Genomic DNA, 15,483 nt, shown 5'->3' on the forward strand with positions numbered 1-15,483 from the left:
TCTAGTAATTAGTAGTAATTGCAGGGTAGTTTGTGATCTTAAACCTGCTTGACTCAAAAATGTCTGTACTCAACTTTCTCTTGAGGGTTATTCCGGCTGTGTCAGCGTTTCTAAACGAAAAGCTGGAGAGCTTCGGGACCAGATGACAAACCCAAGTCCAACAATGATCACAGCTAAACTGCCAATGATGATGAGATGGATGACATGCGTGAAAGCTTGATTTAACGTTTTGGAATTCATTCATTCATCAGAGACTGCGGCTACCACCGCCTCCCAGCGAGCTGGACATTGGTTACATGAACACATAAATAGCTACTACATCACTTTTTTTTTTTTTTTAGAGAGTTGATCAAAACCCGAAGGGAACGACTTGCTAGCAAACTAGCTTTGTAAGCGCTAGCTAGCAAAGTTAGACTGAAAGTCAACTGTTTACGGTAGATTAAATTTATTCACTGATACTATTTAATCTTACATTACATTATAATTACATTATCTTTGTCCATAGAAAACGTTTCAAAAGCCGTTTGTGTAGTATTTGTGTCTATGAACTGCACAGGCTCTAATATTTGCGTCATTACGGTTATGACGAGGATATTACGGAATATGATCTTATTTTATGTGCAGACATTTCATACAATGTATAATTTGTTTTAATAGGTGGGATAGCATCACATTTAGGTTTTTAACACTGTAAAAAAAAAGCACCAAGGTCTCGCAAAATATTGTGGGAAAAACTTTTAAAACTGGTATTCTATTCATCCTACATGTGTCATGTTATACTGTAGGTGCCAGAATAGTTGCTGGTACGTTAAATCACAGTTTAACTTTGTTTTGCTGAGCCTTAAAAAGGAATAGCATTACTATAATTGCTGTTATGCAAAAATACAAGGCCATTTTTTACCGTAAATCACTTTGCAGTGCACTTGGCAATGTGCTCCTCCAGCTGGGTGCGAGTGAAAATGATTTACAGTTAGTCCCTCGTTGCCTCTGATGTTGAGTTCGAACTCCCTCTGTGATGACTCGCTGCTGTGCTTTAGCCTTTTAATGAGAATATTATTCAGCAAATTACAGATAATTATTTTTAAAAGAAGTCAACAGCCGCAACAGAATTTATTTCCTTTCTTACGGTGCACACCATTTGATTTTTCTCATTAACTCGCTGAATATTTTACGTCAGAATGACTGAAAAGAAGTAATTGGTCACCCAAATGTTCTTTGTGGAACCAAATCAAAATGCCTGATAATTTGTTTTAATGTAGTTCCTGAAAACTTGTTTATGATACTCAATGTGGAGTTGATTGTTTTTTTATTTTCAATTATGCTGATGAACTAATAATAATTCTAGTTGTTTCATAATAAATATGTTTCGGTAATGATTAATATAAATATTACTCCACGTCCATTTATGGTGCTGTCCAGCCAACAGTTAATTGTGTAGCTTGTGCAAAGAAATGGGAGGACAGACGCTGTGAGGAGGTTGTTTTTCAGTGCAGGCATGCTTTTCTCCCCTCGGTAAATCCTTTCGTTAGCTATGTGAGGATTAGGTCTGAAAAGTCTCTCATTTGCCTCCAAAGCCCTCAGGGATTCATTGGTGAAGACATTCAGCTCCTCCACCGCTTCCATTTGAATTTTACTTTGGTATTTATTTATTTTTATTGCAGCCCACGTCTTATATCTCCCCTCCTTTGTATTCCGCAACTGTCTTTTTTGATTAATTTAGACTTTTTTCATGCTTTTGTTGCTGGGGGTACTGCACACTAATTTAAAGATATGGAAAAGGAATGTCACATTTGACTGACTATCGATTTATACGTAGGTTTATACGACATTTCAGCATCTGATTTTTCTTTTATTCTTGAAATGGGTTTGAAAGAGGTGAAAATTTTCGAATACATATTCTCCTTTTCATCCTAAAGTTATACTATCCTTGGCTGTAAGCCTTGGCAATTCACCCCAGTTTAGCACATGGGCAAATTATGCAAAGATACATAGCTGAGATTTTGTTCATTCTTTGAAAATTGTTCTGCACATTCCCTTGTGAAAAACAAAGTACAGTGAAAAGGCAAGCATCCCAATGGAGCTGAAAACCCCGAGGCTATGTGGGATACACCCTAATGGAAAACTCTGAAATAAAGGCAATGGTTGGTAAAGAATACAAGTAACTATAAATGGGATAAAAGCAACAATCTCTGAAGGATGGAGGAGATCTCAGCAAGTGTCTGACTGAAAGCATCTTTCTTAAGGCTAGATTTTGGTGCTGTATGGAGTGAAACAATGGCTGCTCAGAATAAATATCTTGTCGAGTCAGAATCAACCTTGAAACGCGGTACATTTGACAATGACCAATTGTCTCTGAAGGGATCGTTCTGGCGATGTGGGGAGTGGGAGCCTCAAGATGATTTATTGAAATGCGAGAGGTAGAACTTATTGAATAATATTTAGCTTTTCAGTTGGAGCTCTTGGTCGTTATGAATGGTTTCCACTTGAACGTAATAAGACAAGTGAATGCTTTGTCATGTGCGCCGATTAACCACAATGTTAAAACCATTGACAGGACGAGTAGTCAGGGCGGCAGTAGCTCAAGAGGTAGAGTGGTCATCTAGTAAACCCACCAGTGTGAACTCTGCTGGTCTGTGATTGTGAGTGAGTGATGTCTTGGCGGTGGTCGGAGAAGCCGTTGGCAGCCATTGGGAGCCATTAGCAGCTGTGAATACTGAGGTAGTTTACCACACTCATCTTCTACTACTGCTTATCCTCCCTAGGGTTGCGGGGAAGCCTGTTCCAGCTATCATTGGGCAGGGTACACCAGGGTAAGCTTCTTCTCAAGGGGTGGACAGGTCGCCAGTCTCACAGGGTTTCTTCTGGGAAACTATTGGACCAGGTGTTCATGTGGGTTCTACCCACCTAGACCAGACCATTACAATGTCACTTGACCAGTGTAACTGACATGGAGACTATACACTTAAGTATATATATATATATATATATAAAAAAGGTTTCCCTCTATCACCGCTACTGTTTGAAGGGGTTTTGGCAGAGAGAAACATGGGCCACAAAGAAAAGCAAGTACGAGGGACCGCGTTGATAGATTAGTGGAGGGGAAAGGCAGAGTCATGGCCGGTGATGATATAAACAACCTCCGCTGTACATCAAACACCCTTTGCTTCGGCTCAGAGGGGAGAACGAGAGAGGGGGAACATAGGCTGGTGCACAATGAGAGAGCGGATGAACGGCTATGATCAGAGATGTGAGAGAGGAAAGCCGGAGTCACGGCCGGTGATTATATCAACAACTGCAACCCTACATCAGAAACCACGGCCCCCCCCGTGCTCGGCAGACGCTCCGTCGTTCACAAAGGGGCTTTCAATCAGCGCGCCGCTATCCTTTGCGCCGTTTAAATGCATCTCATACTACGTTTAAAGAGGTTTAATCTCGGCAGTTTGACGGCTCACAAAGTATGATGGCGCTTTTATGGTAAATGACGGCACTCGCGACAAACGCCTTGACCCATTCATGCCGTCTCCGGTCAGATTAGGTGGCGAGGTTGCGGAGTGGGACCATGTTTCAACCGAAGCGGTGCCTTGATTGTCGCTGTGCGGTGTTGTCGAATCTGAAAGTGGTTTCACTTCCCTCTAATGTTATTATTTAAGATCAATACTGCTTTAATATTCTCTCAGAGGAGAGTGGCTGTAATGAATTCATGAGCAGATGTGAGATTTTGTTGAAAAATGACTGAAAATATTCAAGAGAATCCCCTTTTTGGGAACTTATTGGAAATCTGGTTCACTTGCTCACTTTTCAGCCCTGTTGAGTTCCCAATGGTGCGTTTCGGATTTTTAAATGCCCTTAATGCTTTTAAGCTGCTCTCATCATCAAATCTTAATGCTAAAAGCCACTCGAGCTATATGGGCTTCAAAAAAAAAAACACACGGACATATATAAAAAATAGATTCGTCCTTGGCAGCTGCAGAATGCGGCGCATTCTTCTCTTTGCTTGACCTCGTGGTTTGCCATAAATTGTGCGCCCGATGTGACATGTGTCCCTGTGAGGATACCGCACGCCGCCTCTGCCGCTCTGACTCAGATACTGTGCCAGACAACCATTGCAGTGTAGAGCCACATTAAAATATTATCGACCACGCTACAACTTAATACGGCGGCGTCGCGTGAAGACCCGGGGCCGGCACTCGCAAACGGCAGATCAAAATGGCAAGCTCTCCGCAGGGATGCCATGGATGGCTTTAGGCTGTTTTACATTCTAGGGTAGCTCCTCATCTTCCAACGGGGGGGTTTACATATTCCATTACATATAGGCTGCTGCTGCTGCTAAAGGGTAGCCCTTTCATTTTATTTACTTTTTTTTTTTAACTAAAACGCCCTTCTAGAGCCTGATCTTTTTTTGCTGTATCGTTAAACATGGGAGAGATGTCTGCGAGTCACAGTCCCAGAGTCATTTCAGACTCCAGCCGCCCCTTTTGCTTGTTTGACGTAGTGCGGCTGCAGCACGCCGGTTGCGGTTCCACGCACTTGTAATGGGCATTTCTTTTAAGAACTATGGCATTTGCGGGAGTGTCGGCCATCCACGGCCTTCTAAGAATGTCAAGCAGATTAAAGACTTCATATTGCATTTTCAGGGGAGCAGACTCGGATCGTTTTCCTGTCAAGTCTCCGGGATGTCTCGGCTGTTATTATCTTTTATAGATTTTGTTTGAAAAAACTAAAATGCTAAATCTGAACCTACTTTTCTTTTTCTGTCTCTCTCTCCCTTTCCACATGCGCTCCCCTTCGGATCCTGAAGTTGAAGAGTATGCTGTTGAAGGTAAGACTGATGCTTTACTCCTCAGGCCTCCTGATGACTTCCCTTTAATGCTGTCACGGATGCTGATGCTGGATGCTTGTAATGCTATGTGCCCTCCCCCTGGGGAGGGGCATTGTCAGTTTGGACTGCGGTTATAAGTGACTTCCAGGGGGCTAAATTCCAGTTGCGATGGATTTGCAACCAATTCGAAGTACCAAAATTGCTATTTTTATTTTCCCTTTTGTTCCTCTTTTACTTTGATCATAGTTTATCTCTACAGATGTGAGCTTGTGTATTAGACTCAGGGTTTATGTTTGCGCTCTTGAAAATGGTAAATTGTCAAGGCAGTCTGGCAAACTTGAGTCATTTTGCCAGTTTTGTTAAAGTTAACAAGATATGGCGTGATGATTTTGAGTTGCTGTCTCCCTGCCGTCCTTCCTATCCTGCCCTGTCTCCTACGAAAATGAACAAATTCTGCTAGTTGGGCCCCCTGAGGGACCTCGTTAGCCCCTGGGCTAGCACGAAGTCGGTGCTAGATGTAGCAGACTCCTCTGTCTGCAGACTGTTCCCTGTCTCCACTCTGCAGTGGAAGAGGCTCACTCACCGGTTGACTGAATCTGTTTGTCAGTCAAATCAGACACTCAGATTGACAGAAGCAGGCTTCTTTTTCTTTTTTTTTCGGGAATCTTTGCTCCGAGTGGCGAATAGATGTCTAGGTGAAGGTGGATGTTTGCATGTTTTGGAGTAGCATTTCCTCCTTACTGAGTTCCAGGTGATGGATTACCTATCACAGTGCCGTATCTAGCAAGGGAAATCACTATGACAAACACCCTCTTGCCCCAGGATGTCTTTAAGTCGTAAAAAAAAAAAGTTCACACCGCAGTTATTTCTCAATCTTTATACCAAACATGAGTTGTTTATCTGGTGGCATATTGGAAATAGAGAAGTTCATGTCAGTGGTGTGAGGCAACCCAGTGAACTTTATTTAAATTGTGCTCTGCACTTGGAAGAAGGAAAAAAAAGTTGGTGATTTGTAGACAGTGTGAAACTGGCATTTTGTTAGTGACTGTATCTGTGGGTGTACATCTCTCTATATATATATGTGAATGCCGTCGCAGTCTTATACCAGCACCATCAAAGTACCCTTGATGGGTAAATGTCAGGCCTGGGAACAGCAATAAATGTCCTTGAGTTCCTCTGAAACTTTGTCCAACTATCCAACTTCTTCCTCAGTTCTTCTTCTTGATTCTTTGCAATCAAAGACTTAGCTGTACTTGTTTGCTTTGATGCATGGAGGCGTGGATAATGCTGACCTATTCAAGAGTGCAGTAGGCAGGCTACAGGCAACCGGCTTTTCCAACATGTGAAAGAAGTAAAGTCAGTAGCTAGAGTCATATTCATTTAATAGCGAGAGGATGAAGAGGATTGATTTTCTCCACTCTTGTCGCAACAGTCGGTACGTTTACATGCGTGTGAAAACAGTATTGCCGTAATCTGACTTTAACTGAACAACTTAAGTGCATGTAAATCTGTTACTCTGACTCAAATTGGAGTCCTCCTTATCTGATTAAGACACCCAGATAATGCGATTGGAAACCTATTTTCTCCAGCATGTATACGCCTTAGTTGGACTTTAACTGGTCATCACGTGTGCCCATGATCCACAACCGCTACACTGGCGTATGACCCTGGAAAAAAAAATCCAAAAAAGCTTGTCGGAGAAGAAGAAAGAAAAACAGAGTCTGTAGAAGAACCACCTGAGGGATAACGGCATCTTAACCGTCCCCTAAGTAGCGCGCATATTAAGCACAAGATTAAAAAAAGTTGTATTATCCATCTGGCTGTTGTCTGAAATGCCGGTCTGCCACATGAACGACTCTTGTTTATTATATGAAGTATTAGGTCAACCGGAAAGGGGGCCGTATTAACCCGACACATATCGCCACCTTGTGTGGAGGAGGAGTACATGGTCCCGTCAGTTATTTGATTTTCTCTGTCGCATGGAAACTGGGACAAGGAACGCATCAAGAAAGTCGAGCATAGCTCGATTAAGCTGCGCATGTAAACACACTCAGTGTCAATAATAGGCGGTTTAGACTTAGTTTAGCTATGGCAGCATTGCAGAGGATATGCAGATCCTGCACAGACACTAGTAGCACAATTTGGAGGTCCAGAGATACGAATATTTGCTAGACTTGTCTTTGTCGAAATTTCTGTGAAAGTTTCTTTCGCAATTGTTGAAAGTGAAGCAGGAAGTAGAAACAAAACTGAACCCAACTGGCAAAAAAGACACATCTGCGACTAGCGACTAGAGGCAGATTGATGAGCGCACAAGTATGAACAGCTTGCACTGGCGTAGGCTACGTATGTACGTAAGTTTCGGCGTCTTTGTCCCGCAGTGCTTTATATGAGCCTCACGTTCTACCCCCAGCACCTGCAGTTCTCCCACTGACTTACGGTATATACTGCAGACATTTGTAAGCACCGGGCAAGGGCACGTGTTGCCATGTCATGCAAGCTCCCAGCGATTTGAGAAGAGAATATCTCTCCTTGTGCAGGGGTCTAGATGTTTTCTGTGGCAAGATGACTGTGGTGTAAAAGGCCCCCTGAGTTGGTGAGGAATTTAAAACAGCCTTGGAGTTTACTTTGACTCGCGAGCATACTCTAGGGTCAGGATAAGTTGTTTTATTCAAATACTTACAAAAAACTCAAAAGTCCTAAATTGTAAACACCAACACCTCAATTAATTTATTCTCTCCAGAGTCAGGCAGTTTAATTAAAAACAAGGAATTGTGTTCCCAGTTGCCAATGTGTTTTGTATCAACAAGACAGCTCGATAGGTTTACTTAATGGCCCATTGTCTCTAATAGCGAATTCTGAGTGCTACTGCAATTCTTTCACCTCTATTTTTAGGGTTTTCCCCGTGACCGCGTTTGGTCTAATTAGTGTTGGTGACCATGTGTTCAAAGGTTGCTTGAGATTGATGATGCAGAGAGACGCCCGAAGCCCCGGAGAGGCCGGTGCCCCTGGAAGGTGGCTGGTGGCCCCCGCTCTTACACCGTAGGACTTCGATTGATGATGTGCCTGCGACACTGACCTGTTTTTAGCGGCAAGCCAGCCACGCTCCGCCATCTGTGTGCTGATAGCCGAGCTCGTCCTCTCCCCGGAGGACCGTACGCGTGATGTATAGTTTCATTATGTAACCGCAGGTTTACCTCATCGTCTGGCGGTGTTTCTCCTGTAGAGGCTAGTAAAACTGAAGGGGAGCGCTAGCCTGTAATCATATAATAAACAGGCTTTTGACCTGGAGGTAGCCATTTGAGCCAGCTGGATCTATTGCCAAGACACCAGCTGTGTTCCCTTGTTTAAGGCATTAACGGACAAGATTGCATTGTGGTGTTTGGGATCTGTTTGTCGTCACGTCACTCTTTGGTTCTTGAATAGGCCTGCGTGAAGAGTTGCTGCTGTCGCTAAACAAGTCGAAGGAATCGTGCATTTCCAAGGCAGCGCCGATAAATACGCATTCAAAATTCTGAAGGACGGAGTTTTCTAATTTTCCTCCGTGACCGTGAACGCGGCTGAGAGAAAAACAGCTCACGGGCCGGTGGACAGTAACACACGAAATCTGGCTCTGCCCTCGGAGACCGGCTTCTAGATTTAGCGACCTGTTGCTTTGTTTGGGTGAATAATGTTCTGAGCTGCCCACGCTGATCTTAATCAATCTGATCAAGGCTAATGATCTGTTTTTCTGTCTCTTTCCCTCTCTCTCTGAGCCACGCAGACCTCCAACTTAATCTGACCCTCGGGGAAGGAGAATAACTTTTTATTACATTTTTTTTTTTTTTTTTCCTCCCAGTATATCAATTTGATGTTAGCTGGAGATACAGGATTAGAGATTTGAGTGAGGCCTGTAGTTATAGGAAGATTACTTTGGATCATCCAAACCAGATTATGGATTTTTTTTTTCTTATTTGCTCAGGAGAAATAAAACAAAAATAATAGACCACACACTTAAATGTTTTTTTCTTTTTTTTGTTCTTTCTTTTTTTTATTGCATGCGTGTGTGTGTGTGTGTGTCCAGACAACAGAGGGATAAAACAGCAAATATTAAATATACTGATGTCATCATGGTATTAACCTAGATTAAGTTTTTTTCCTCCTAGAACAAATCTATATTCAAATTCCAACTGCTGATGGTATTATGTATAATACTATATATATAAATATATATATGAGCATAAATCACATATTCAGAGGTCAAAAACATCCCACCTTGTTAATATAGGAAGATTACTTTCCATTTTTTTTTTTTTTTTGTTTGTGTTCTGTTCTACTGTACAAACAAGGCCCACGATTATACAGCAGGAATGAGTTTTTACCTCTTAAATATTTAACAGTGAAGCGCAACAACGCGATCAATAAAGCTTAACTGTGCATTTTTTTACTGAACGCACGAGAGATTTGCAGTGTTCAAACAAAGCCATTGATTTGGAAGGACTGTCGGCTCGCTTTTAGCACACGAGCAGCAGAGAAATAATAGTAATAAATAATAAAAAATGAAACAAAAGAAAGGCTGCAAAAACACACACACAAACACACTCAGACGTCATGGCGAAAGAAATGGCTTAAGAGCCTTTTCAGACAGTAGGAGGCCCCGGTGCTTCCTCCGCCTGCCCGGCCTCTGCCAGATGTTGCGGTGAGATTAAGCCTCCCCAGGTCCTGGAGGAGACAAAGTCCAGCCATGCCTGTTTTTGCAGGATGTTAATTTCAGCCCCCACACAGCCGTCAGTCTTTTCTGCCTCTTTATTTTTTTTCGGGGATGGAGTGGGCACGAGCCCTTGTGAGCAACTCCAGATGCTTCAGTGTCAGCATGGGTGGCCGCAGGCGGTACGATGGAGAGAAATGGATTGCATGTCCTGGAGTTGCTGAATTTACTTGGTGTGTGTGTGTGTGTGTGTGTGTGTGCGTACGTCCCCGATTACTGCTTACGGTTGTTTTTCGGGGCTCTGAAAAAAATCGTAGAAATCTGTACATGAAGCGTTGTTGACTTTATCGTGGTAGTTTTCCACTGATTCTGAACTGTTCCCCAATTTTTATTTTTTCCTTTTGACTCCTTTGACAGCTCTGAGGAGAACGTGAACGACTGCGGCCTTTCTTCCTTTGAACTGACAGAACAACACCTTTTTTTTTTTTTTATCATATTATATATATATATTTTTTTTATAAATCAACCCCTTTTTAACTGACGTTGTTCCCTCCGCCCGTCACCCGAGTCATAACTCGAGCACCTCCGCTATATCGCCATCCCTGGTGGGATTCGGGACGACTTTGTTTCTTCAAAGTGCTCGTTGCTAAAATGAAAAGACGTGTGTTGTGTTACCTCTGTGCTTGTGTTGATTTTTTGAACCAGGAAAGAAAAAATAATAATTTCCCGGAAGACCTCAAGGTTGCGGGGAGTTTATATTGCTTCATATACTTAATTTGGCTGTCTTCACCTTCCTCTTAATGTATGCCCGGTCAGGGATTCGGTCTTATTAATCTCATTTTGGCGTCTTTACATCTATCACCCTTATCCCTTATACCTATGCTGGGCTTTATTCGAGTCTCGTCGGTCTCCTGTTGTGTTTTATCATCATTATCTTTCTCTGCTCTTAATATCTCCTCCATTTCTGTGTACCACTATTTTAGGTTCTGTCCTCTTTATCTCACAACCCAGAGCTTGTGGCCAATTCTCTTCTCTTCATATGATGCTAAAAATAATGTTCGTGAAGGTTCTCAGTCATCCAGGTCAAGGCAATCGAAAAGGTATAGAAAAGAGAAGAATAGGATCCATATAAATAACGTGGAATGTGGTCATGAGAAAGCATGCACGCAGCATGTACAGCATACAGCTGAACTTACAGGTTTGTAACTAAGAGCTAGTGATGTTCGATACCACCAATTTTCTTCCCGATCTGATACGGAGTAAAATTCAGGCTGGTATCGGCGATACCGGTCCGATATCGATTCTTTGTAAACCTAAAATAAAGTATTGTATTTCAAATCCTAGCTTCATAAAGATACAAGTCATCATTAAAATAAATAAATGGCCCAAGTATTGAAGAGACCTGGTATCGGAAGTATCGATATTTCAGTATCGATCCTCACACCACTACTAAGGTGGGTGTTGAAGAGGTGCCTATGCTGAGGGAGGCAGCTTTACTGCAGTATTATATAAGGATATACTGTAAAGAGTGGACTGGAGGGGAGCATTTAAAGGGAGAATAGTGGGTCAAGGGTGTATTTACCCGAGCCCACAGTGACTACTTCCTAGTGTGACATTAAAATTCCCACGCACTTCAAACAATTACGAATTTGATTGCCTATGTAATAGCATAAATTCAAAGGCAACATCTCCATCTCAGCATCCATTGTGTCCTTAATAAACGTTTGACCTTGTTCTTTTGAAAGCTCATTTAAGAGCTCGTCGGAAACCAGAGGTTAAGTCAAAGAACGTGATTAATCTCCGGGAGCCGCGCTGGTGTCGGTGTGCAGCCCGGGCCCCAGTGGGAACGTATTAACAGATGAAGGTGGCTAATATAATTATTACCTGAGCACCTCAGTAATTTCTTGCTCCCTTTGAATCTCCAAATAGAGCTCCGTCTAATTCCACTGAACGCAAAACGCGGCGCGAGCAGAGGGTTACACCGGGTCAGGTTTAATTAGTGACGGATAAGCGTGGAGAAGGATCCCAGAGCACACGTTTAAGCGGTGTGTGACTGCGTATGTATAGCTCTCTGGGACGTACGTAGGAGCTGACGCGTTCCCATTTTCCACACGACACCAACTGTCACTTTCATAACCAGATTGTTCCACCGCTGAAGTCATAAGTCCCTGCTTCTTATTTTCTTATTCTCTTTGCACGAAACACATGTACGTACGGACTCTTTTTTCGTGTGTGAATTCAATTGGGCCATGAAATGCCACTGACTGTAAAGCTGTGAGGCCGGGCCGGCCAGGTGACACCGCGAGAGATTGCGTTTGGGCAGAGCTCAGTGAAAAGTCCATCTCCTGCACATCCCTCAGCTGACAGCAAATAAAAACCTTTCACTTCCATCTGACTGCAAAACTAAAAGGTTGAGGAAAGTGTTGCTGCTGTATTTATTTATTTTTGCTTCCTCATACATGTCTGCATGCACTTTTTTTTTTTTAGTGTGCAAGAGCGTTGCCCTCAAGGCGGACGACACGTGTGATGTAGTCGTATAAAGCAAACGGGCTCCTCGTTGATACACTCACCTGTCGGCTTTAGCTGCCTTCATACGTGGTCCAGCGTTCATTTACCAGACCTGCTATTATGAATGAAGGCCTATGGGTGCACTGCAGAGAATCACAGTCTGTCAAATTTGAGATCAATAGGCAAGTGAGATGAATGAGAAAGACCAATAAAGGAAGGGAAACAGGGGATGAAGCTATTCTCCCCTCATTCCTTTCATAATGGGAAAATAGTAACACTTGAGTGGGCTTGTTTTGCCACCGAGGACCTCCCTCCACTTGAATGCAAAATGATCTTCTTTTGGGATTGAAGTAGGATTTTTTTTTTTTCTTTTTCCCCTTTCGCAATTTTCCACTTTTTGCTTTGGCTTTCTGCTGCAGTCTAGGCGTCTTCATTTCGCAATTTAAAAAAAAAAAAAAAAAAAATTTTTTTTAGTTTTTTTTTTTGGTGCTTTTACTTTCTTGGCCTTGATTTTTTGCTTTTTTCTTATTTTAGCTCAACACTCACGCTGACAGTAAATCGATACAAAACAATAAACAGCTTGTGAAAGATTGCTTGGAATGTAATGAATGTGATTTAAAAAAAAAATAAAAAAATATTTAACACGCCATGCGTTCACACGCAACAGGTTAACATACAAACATTAAAGCAGACCGCAACGCTAGTGGTGGGCAAGACTTCTTGGTAACAATCTGATATTTTTTTTTTGTTTACTTGAAATGTCATGATCATTGAATAGCTTTGCTTTAATTACTTGATTATGATACAACATAGGTCAAACATTTTAGTCAAATAAACCTATTGTTTCTACTAATTAATTACAATATAAAACAAATTAACAGTATAGAAATGAAACAATTCTCCTTTTACTACACATGATTGTTGTCAGGAAAAAAAAGTCATTAGTGCAAAATAACAAAAAGGAACAATTTAACAAAAATATAAATAATGTGATCATGTAAACAACACAACCACAATGGGAAATAAAGTCAGTAAAAAAGCCAATTGAACAAATAAGTAAACAAAAGCAATAATGTAATAATAAATATAAAAATTGCTCAGAGAGAGAAATATCACGCTAGTATCGATCCTATACCGATACTAACCATAGTATCGATACTTTCGATATTTAGGTCAACACGCCCACCGCGGTCCGCTTGTTAGTAGAATGTTTCCGCTTTAGCATTTCCAGCTAGGTCTCCATCTCCGAGCAAAGGTTAACTGAGGAGGTTCGGGGATACAAACATTAGTTTGACTTGTCTTTGGCAAATTTTTTGTGAAATTTCCGCAAAAGTTTCAGTCGCCATAGTTTAAAATGAACCAGTGTTCTGTTCTGCAGTATCTTAAAATAGCTTTTACAAGTGGACATACTGGGTGGACTCATGTATCTATAACTATGGCACGAGAGTGAATATAGGATAAGAATCTTTAATGTTTCTGAGCTTAGGCTATGTTTTGAAGTTTGACTCGATGAGCCCTGGAAATGCCTGGTTATCCCAATGGAGACAGCTGTAGCTTCTGAAGACTCATGTGAGATGTTGAAGACCATTTCACCAGAAAGATTTAGGTATGCTGGACAAGCATGTAGCCAAACGTTCATCCTCTTCTTTTTGATTGGTTTTAATCAAATTCTACACTGTTTTATAAAATCCTTTTTAGATTTAATTAAACCTGCCCTTTTTTTTTTAATGAAAACACCCACAAAACACTTACAAAAATTGTAATATAATGTCCCGCGCTACACTCTCTCACATCCTGTTCATCTCCTGGGGGCTGAGCCTCCCTTGTCCGTAAAAACCTAGTGACGCCCCTGGTCATCACCATTCATAATTTCCTGGTTTATATTCTCCATAATGGAATCCAAATGACGCTGAGGACGAATTTAAAGATCTGATTTGAAATTGGTTTCTGAACAAGACACCTGCACTGTTCCAGGAAGCCACTGATTGCAATCTGACGTCCATTATGTCACTTGCGCCGTCGCAAAAGTGGGAACCGAACTCTGATTGAGTGCCGTCTTCTCCTGTATGAAGCTATTAGTCGGTGTAAAATGAATATGGCTGCCATCCTCATAAAAAAAACAAAACAAAAAAAAAACAAGGCACTGCATTATACATCCCAGCTGGATATTTGTTTACTGTTACACTTTGCAGAACACATAACGGCAAGAATTCTGTTAACAGTTATCTGAGGGTATTTCTGCTGCTTGAAGGAGCTCATTATTATTAGTGGGAAAAAACAGTCTACGCTGTATTTAAACCCACAGTTGCGGCGCAGGCTGCGCGAGGCCTTTCATCATTTCGTGCAGTCTGATTTAGTCTTCACACCACTTATTAAAGAACGAAAAAAAAAAAAAAAGTTTAGCTTACTCTTTCTTTCTGGCATTTATCTACTATAACAGTTAGAAAAAAAATATTTGATTTATGTTGTTCTGGAACTGCAAACATCACCACATTTATTTATCTCATCGGAGTTCATTTGACACGGTTTAAAATAAACCAAAAGAGACCTCCTAGCATCACCCTGGATTCATTAGGCTCAGCTCAGACTCCTTATGTAAAGTCTTGCTCCCTATGTGCAGCTACAGACTAGCTCATGATGAACAAAACGGACATCTCGGAGAAAAATAAATGCTCGAACTGTCCCTTCCACAACATCCCTGCAGACAGGACTCCCCCAATTTGTTATCCCCGCTGTCAGCGCGGCCTAACCGCTATGATGACTTGTTATCAGAAACACCATACATTTTCTTTTTTTTTTTTTCTTTTTTTGCGGCAGCTGCCACAAAGCCTCGCTCCCCTGCAGCTCTTTTTATTCATCTGTCGCCTCCGTGATTCTCCGAGGGCCGGCGAGGAGGAGCATCGACGCCGCGCACACGCTCGGTGCTCAGGGAGGCCCGGCCTCCCCTGGTTTCTCGCGTGGCGACTTCCTCGTGTGAGAGGAGGACTCGGGCGAGAAGGGGACAAACGCGATCGGGACTGGGGGTAGGGGAAAACAGACGCGGGGTTTGGAGCGAGGAAGAGGAATGGTAATCTCGAGAGCCGAGGCGTCAAACCGGCAGTGTGTTTCTGCTGAGGGAGACGTGGCCTAGATACTTCACTGTTAATGACTGTTCAGCTACTCCAGGGTTTCTTTTTTATTTTTTTATTTTTTTTTCAACTGAGCCGGTGTCGTACGCAAAATGTTATTATACACCACATGGCCTTTCAGCCCTGTGTATTAATGTCAGATGATTGTCAGTGCATTAACCTTCTTGTAGCTATGAATTTTACATGTGAAGCATTGTAGTTTTCACAACATAGTATGTTTTAGCACACATAACCCTAGATCATAGGTTTACAACGGAGGTCCGTGACCACAGGGGGTCTGCAGAGGTATCTAAAATTTTATTTTAGATATTTTTTTTTTTTTAATTTCCCTCCACAACATTTAA

At 42.0% G+C, this 15,483-nt stretch overlaps 1 protein-coding gene across 6 annotated transcripts in view; it reads left to right on the plus strand.

Annotated features, from left to right (window-relative positions):
- Positions 1-15,483, plus strand: part of nrxn2b (neurexin 2b) — a 690,784-nt gene that overhangs the window by 130,103 nt on the left and 545,198 nt on the right. For all 6 annotated transcript variants that reach the window (XM_047590093.1, XM_047590084.1, XM_047590056.1 and 3 more), the window contains exon 3: positions 4,799-4,819. In XM_047590093.1, coding sequence (XP_047446049.1) covers positions 4,799-4,819 — 21 coding nt within the window. The remainder of the gene's footprint in view (positions 1-4,798; positions 4,820-15,483) is intronic.

Source organism: Mugil cephalus, chromosome 1 (genome assembly GCF_022458985.1).
Source record: "Mugil cephalus isolate CIBA_MC_2020 chromosome 1, CIBA_Mcephalus_1.1, whole genome shotgun sequence".
Taxonomy (NCBI): domain Eukaryota; kingdom Metazoa; phylum Chordata; class Actinopteri; order Mugiliformes; family Mugilidae; genus Mugil; species Mugil cephalus.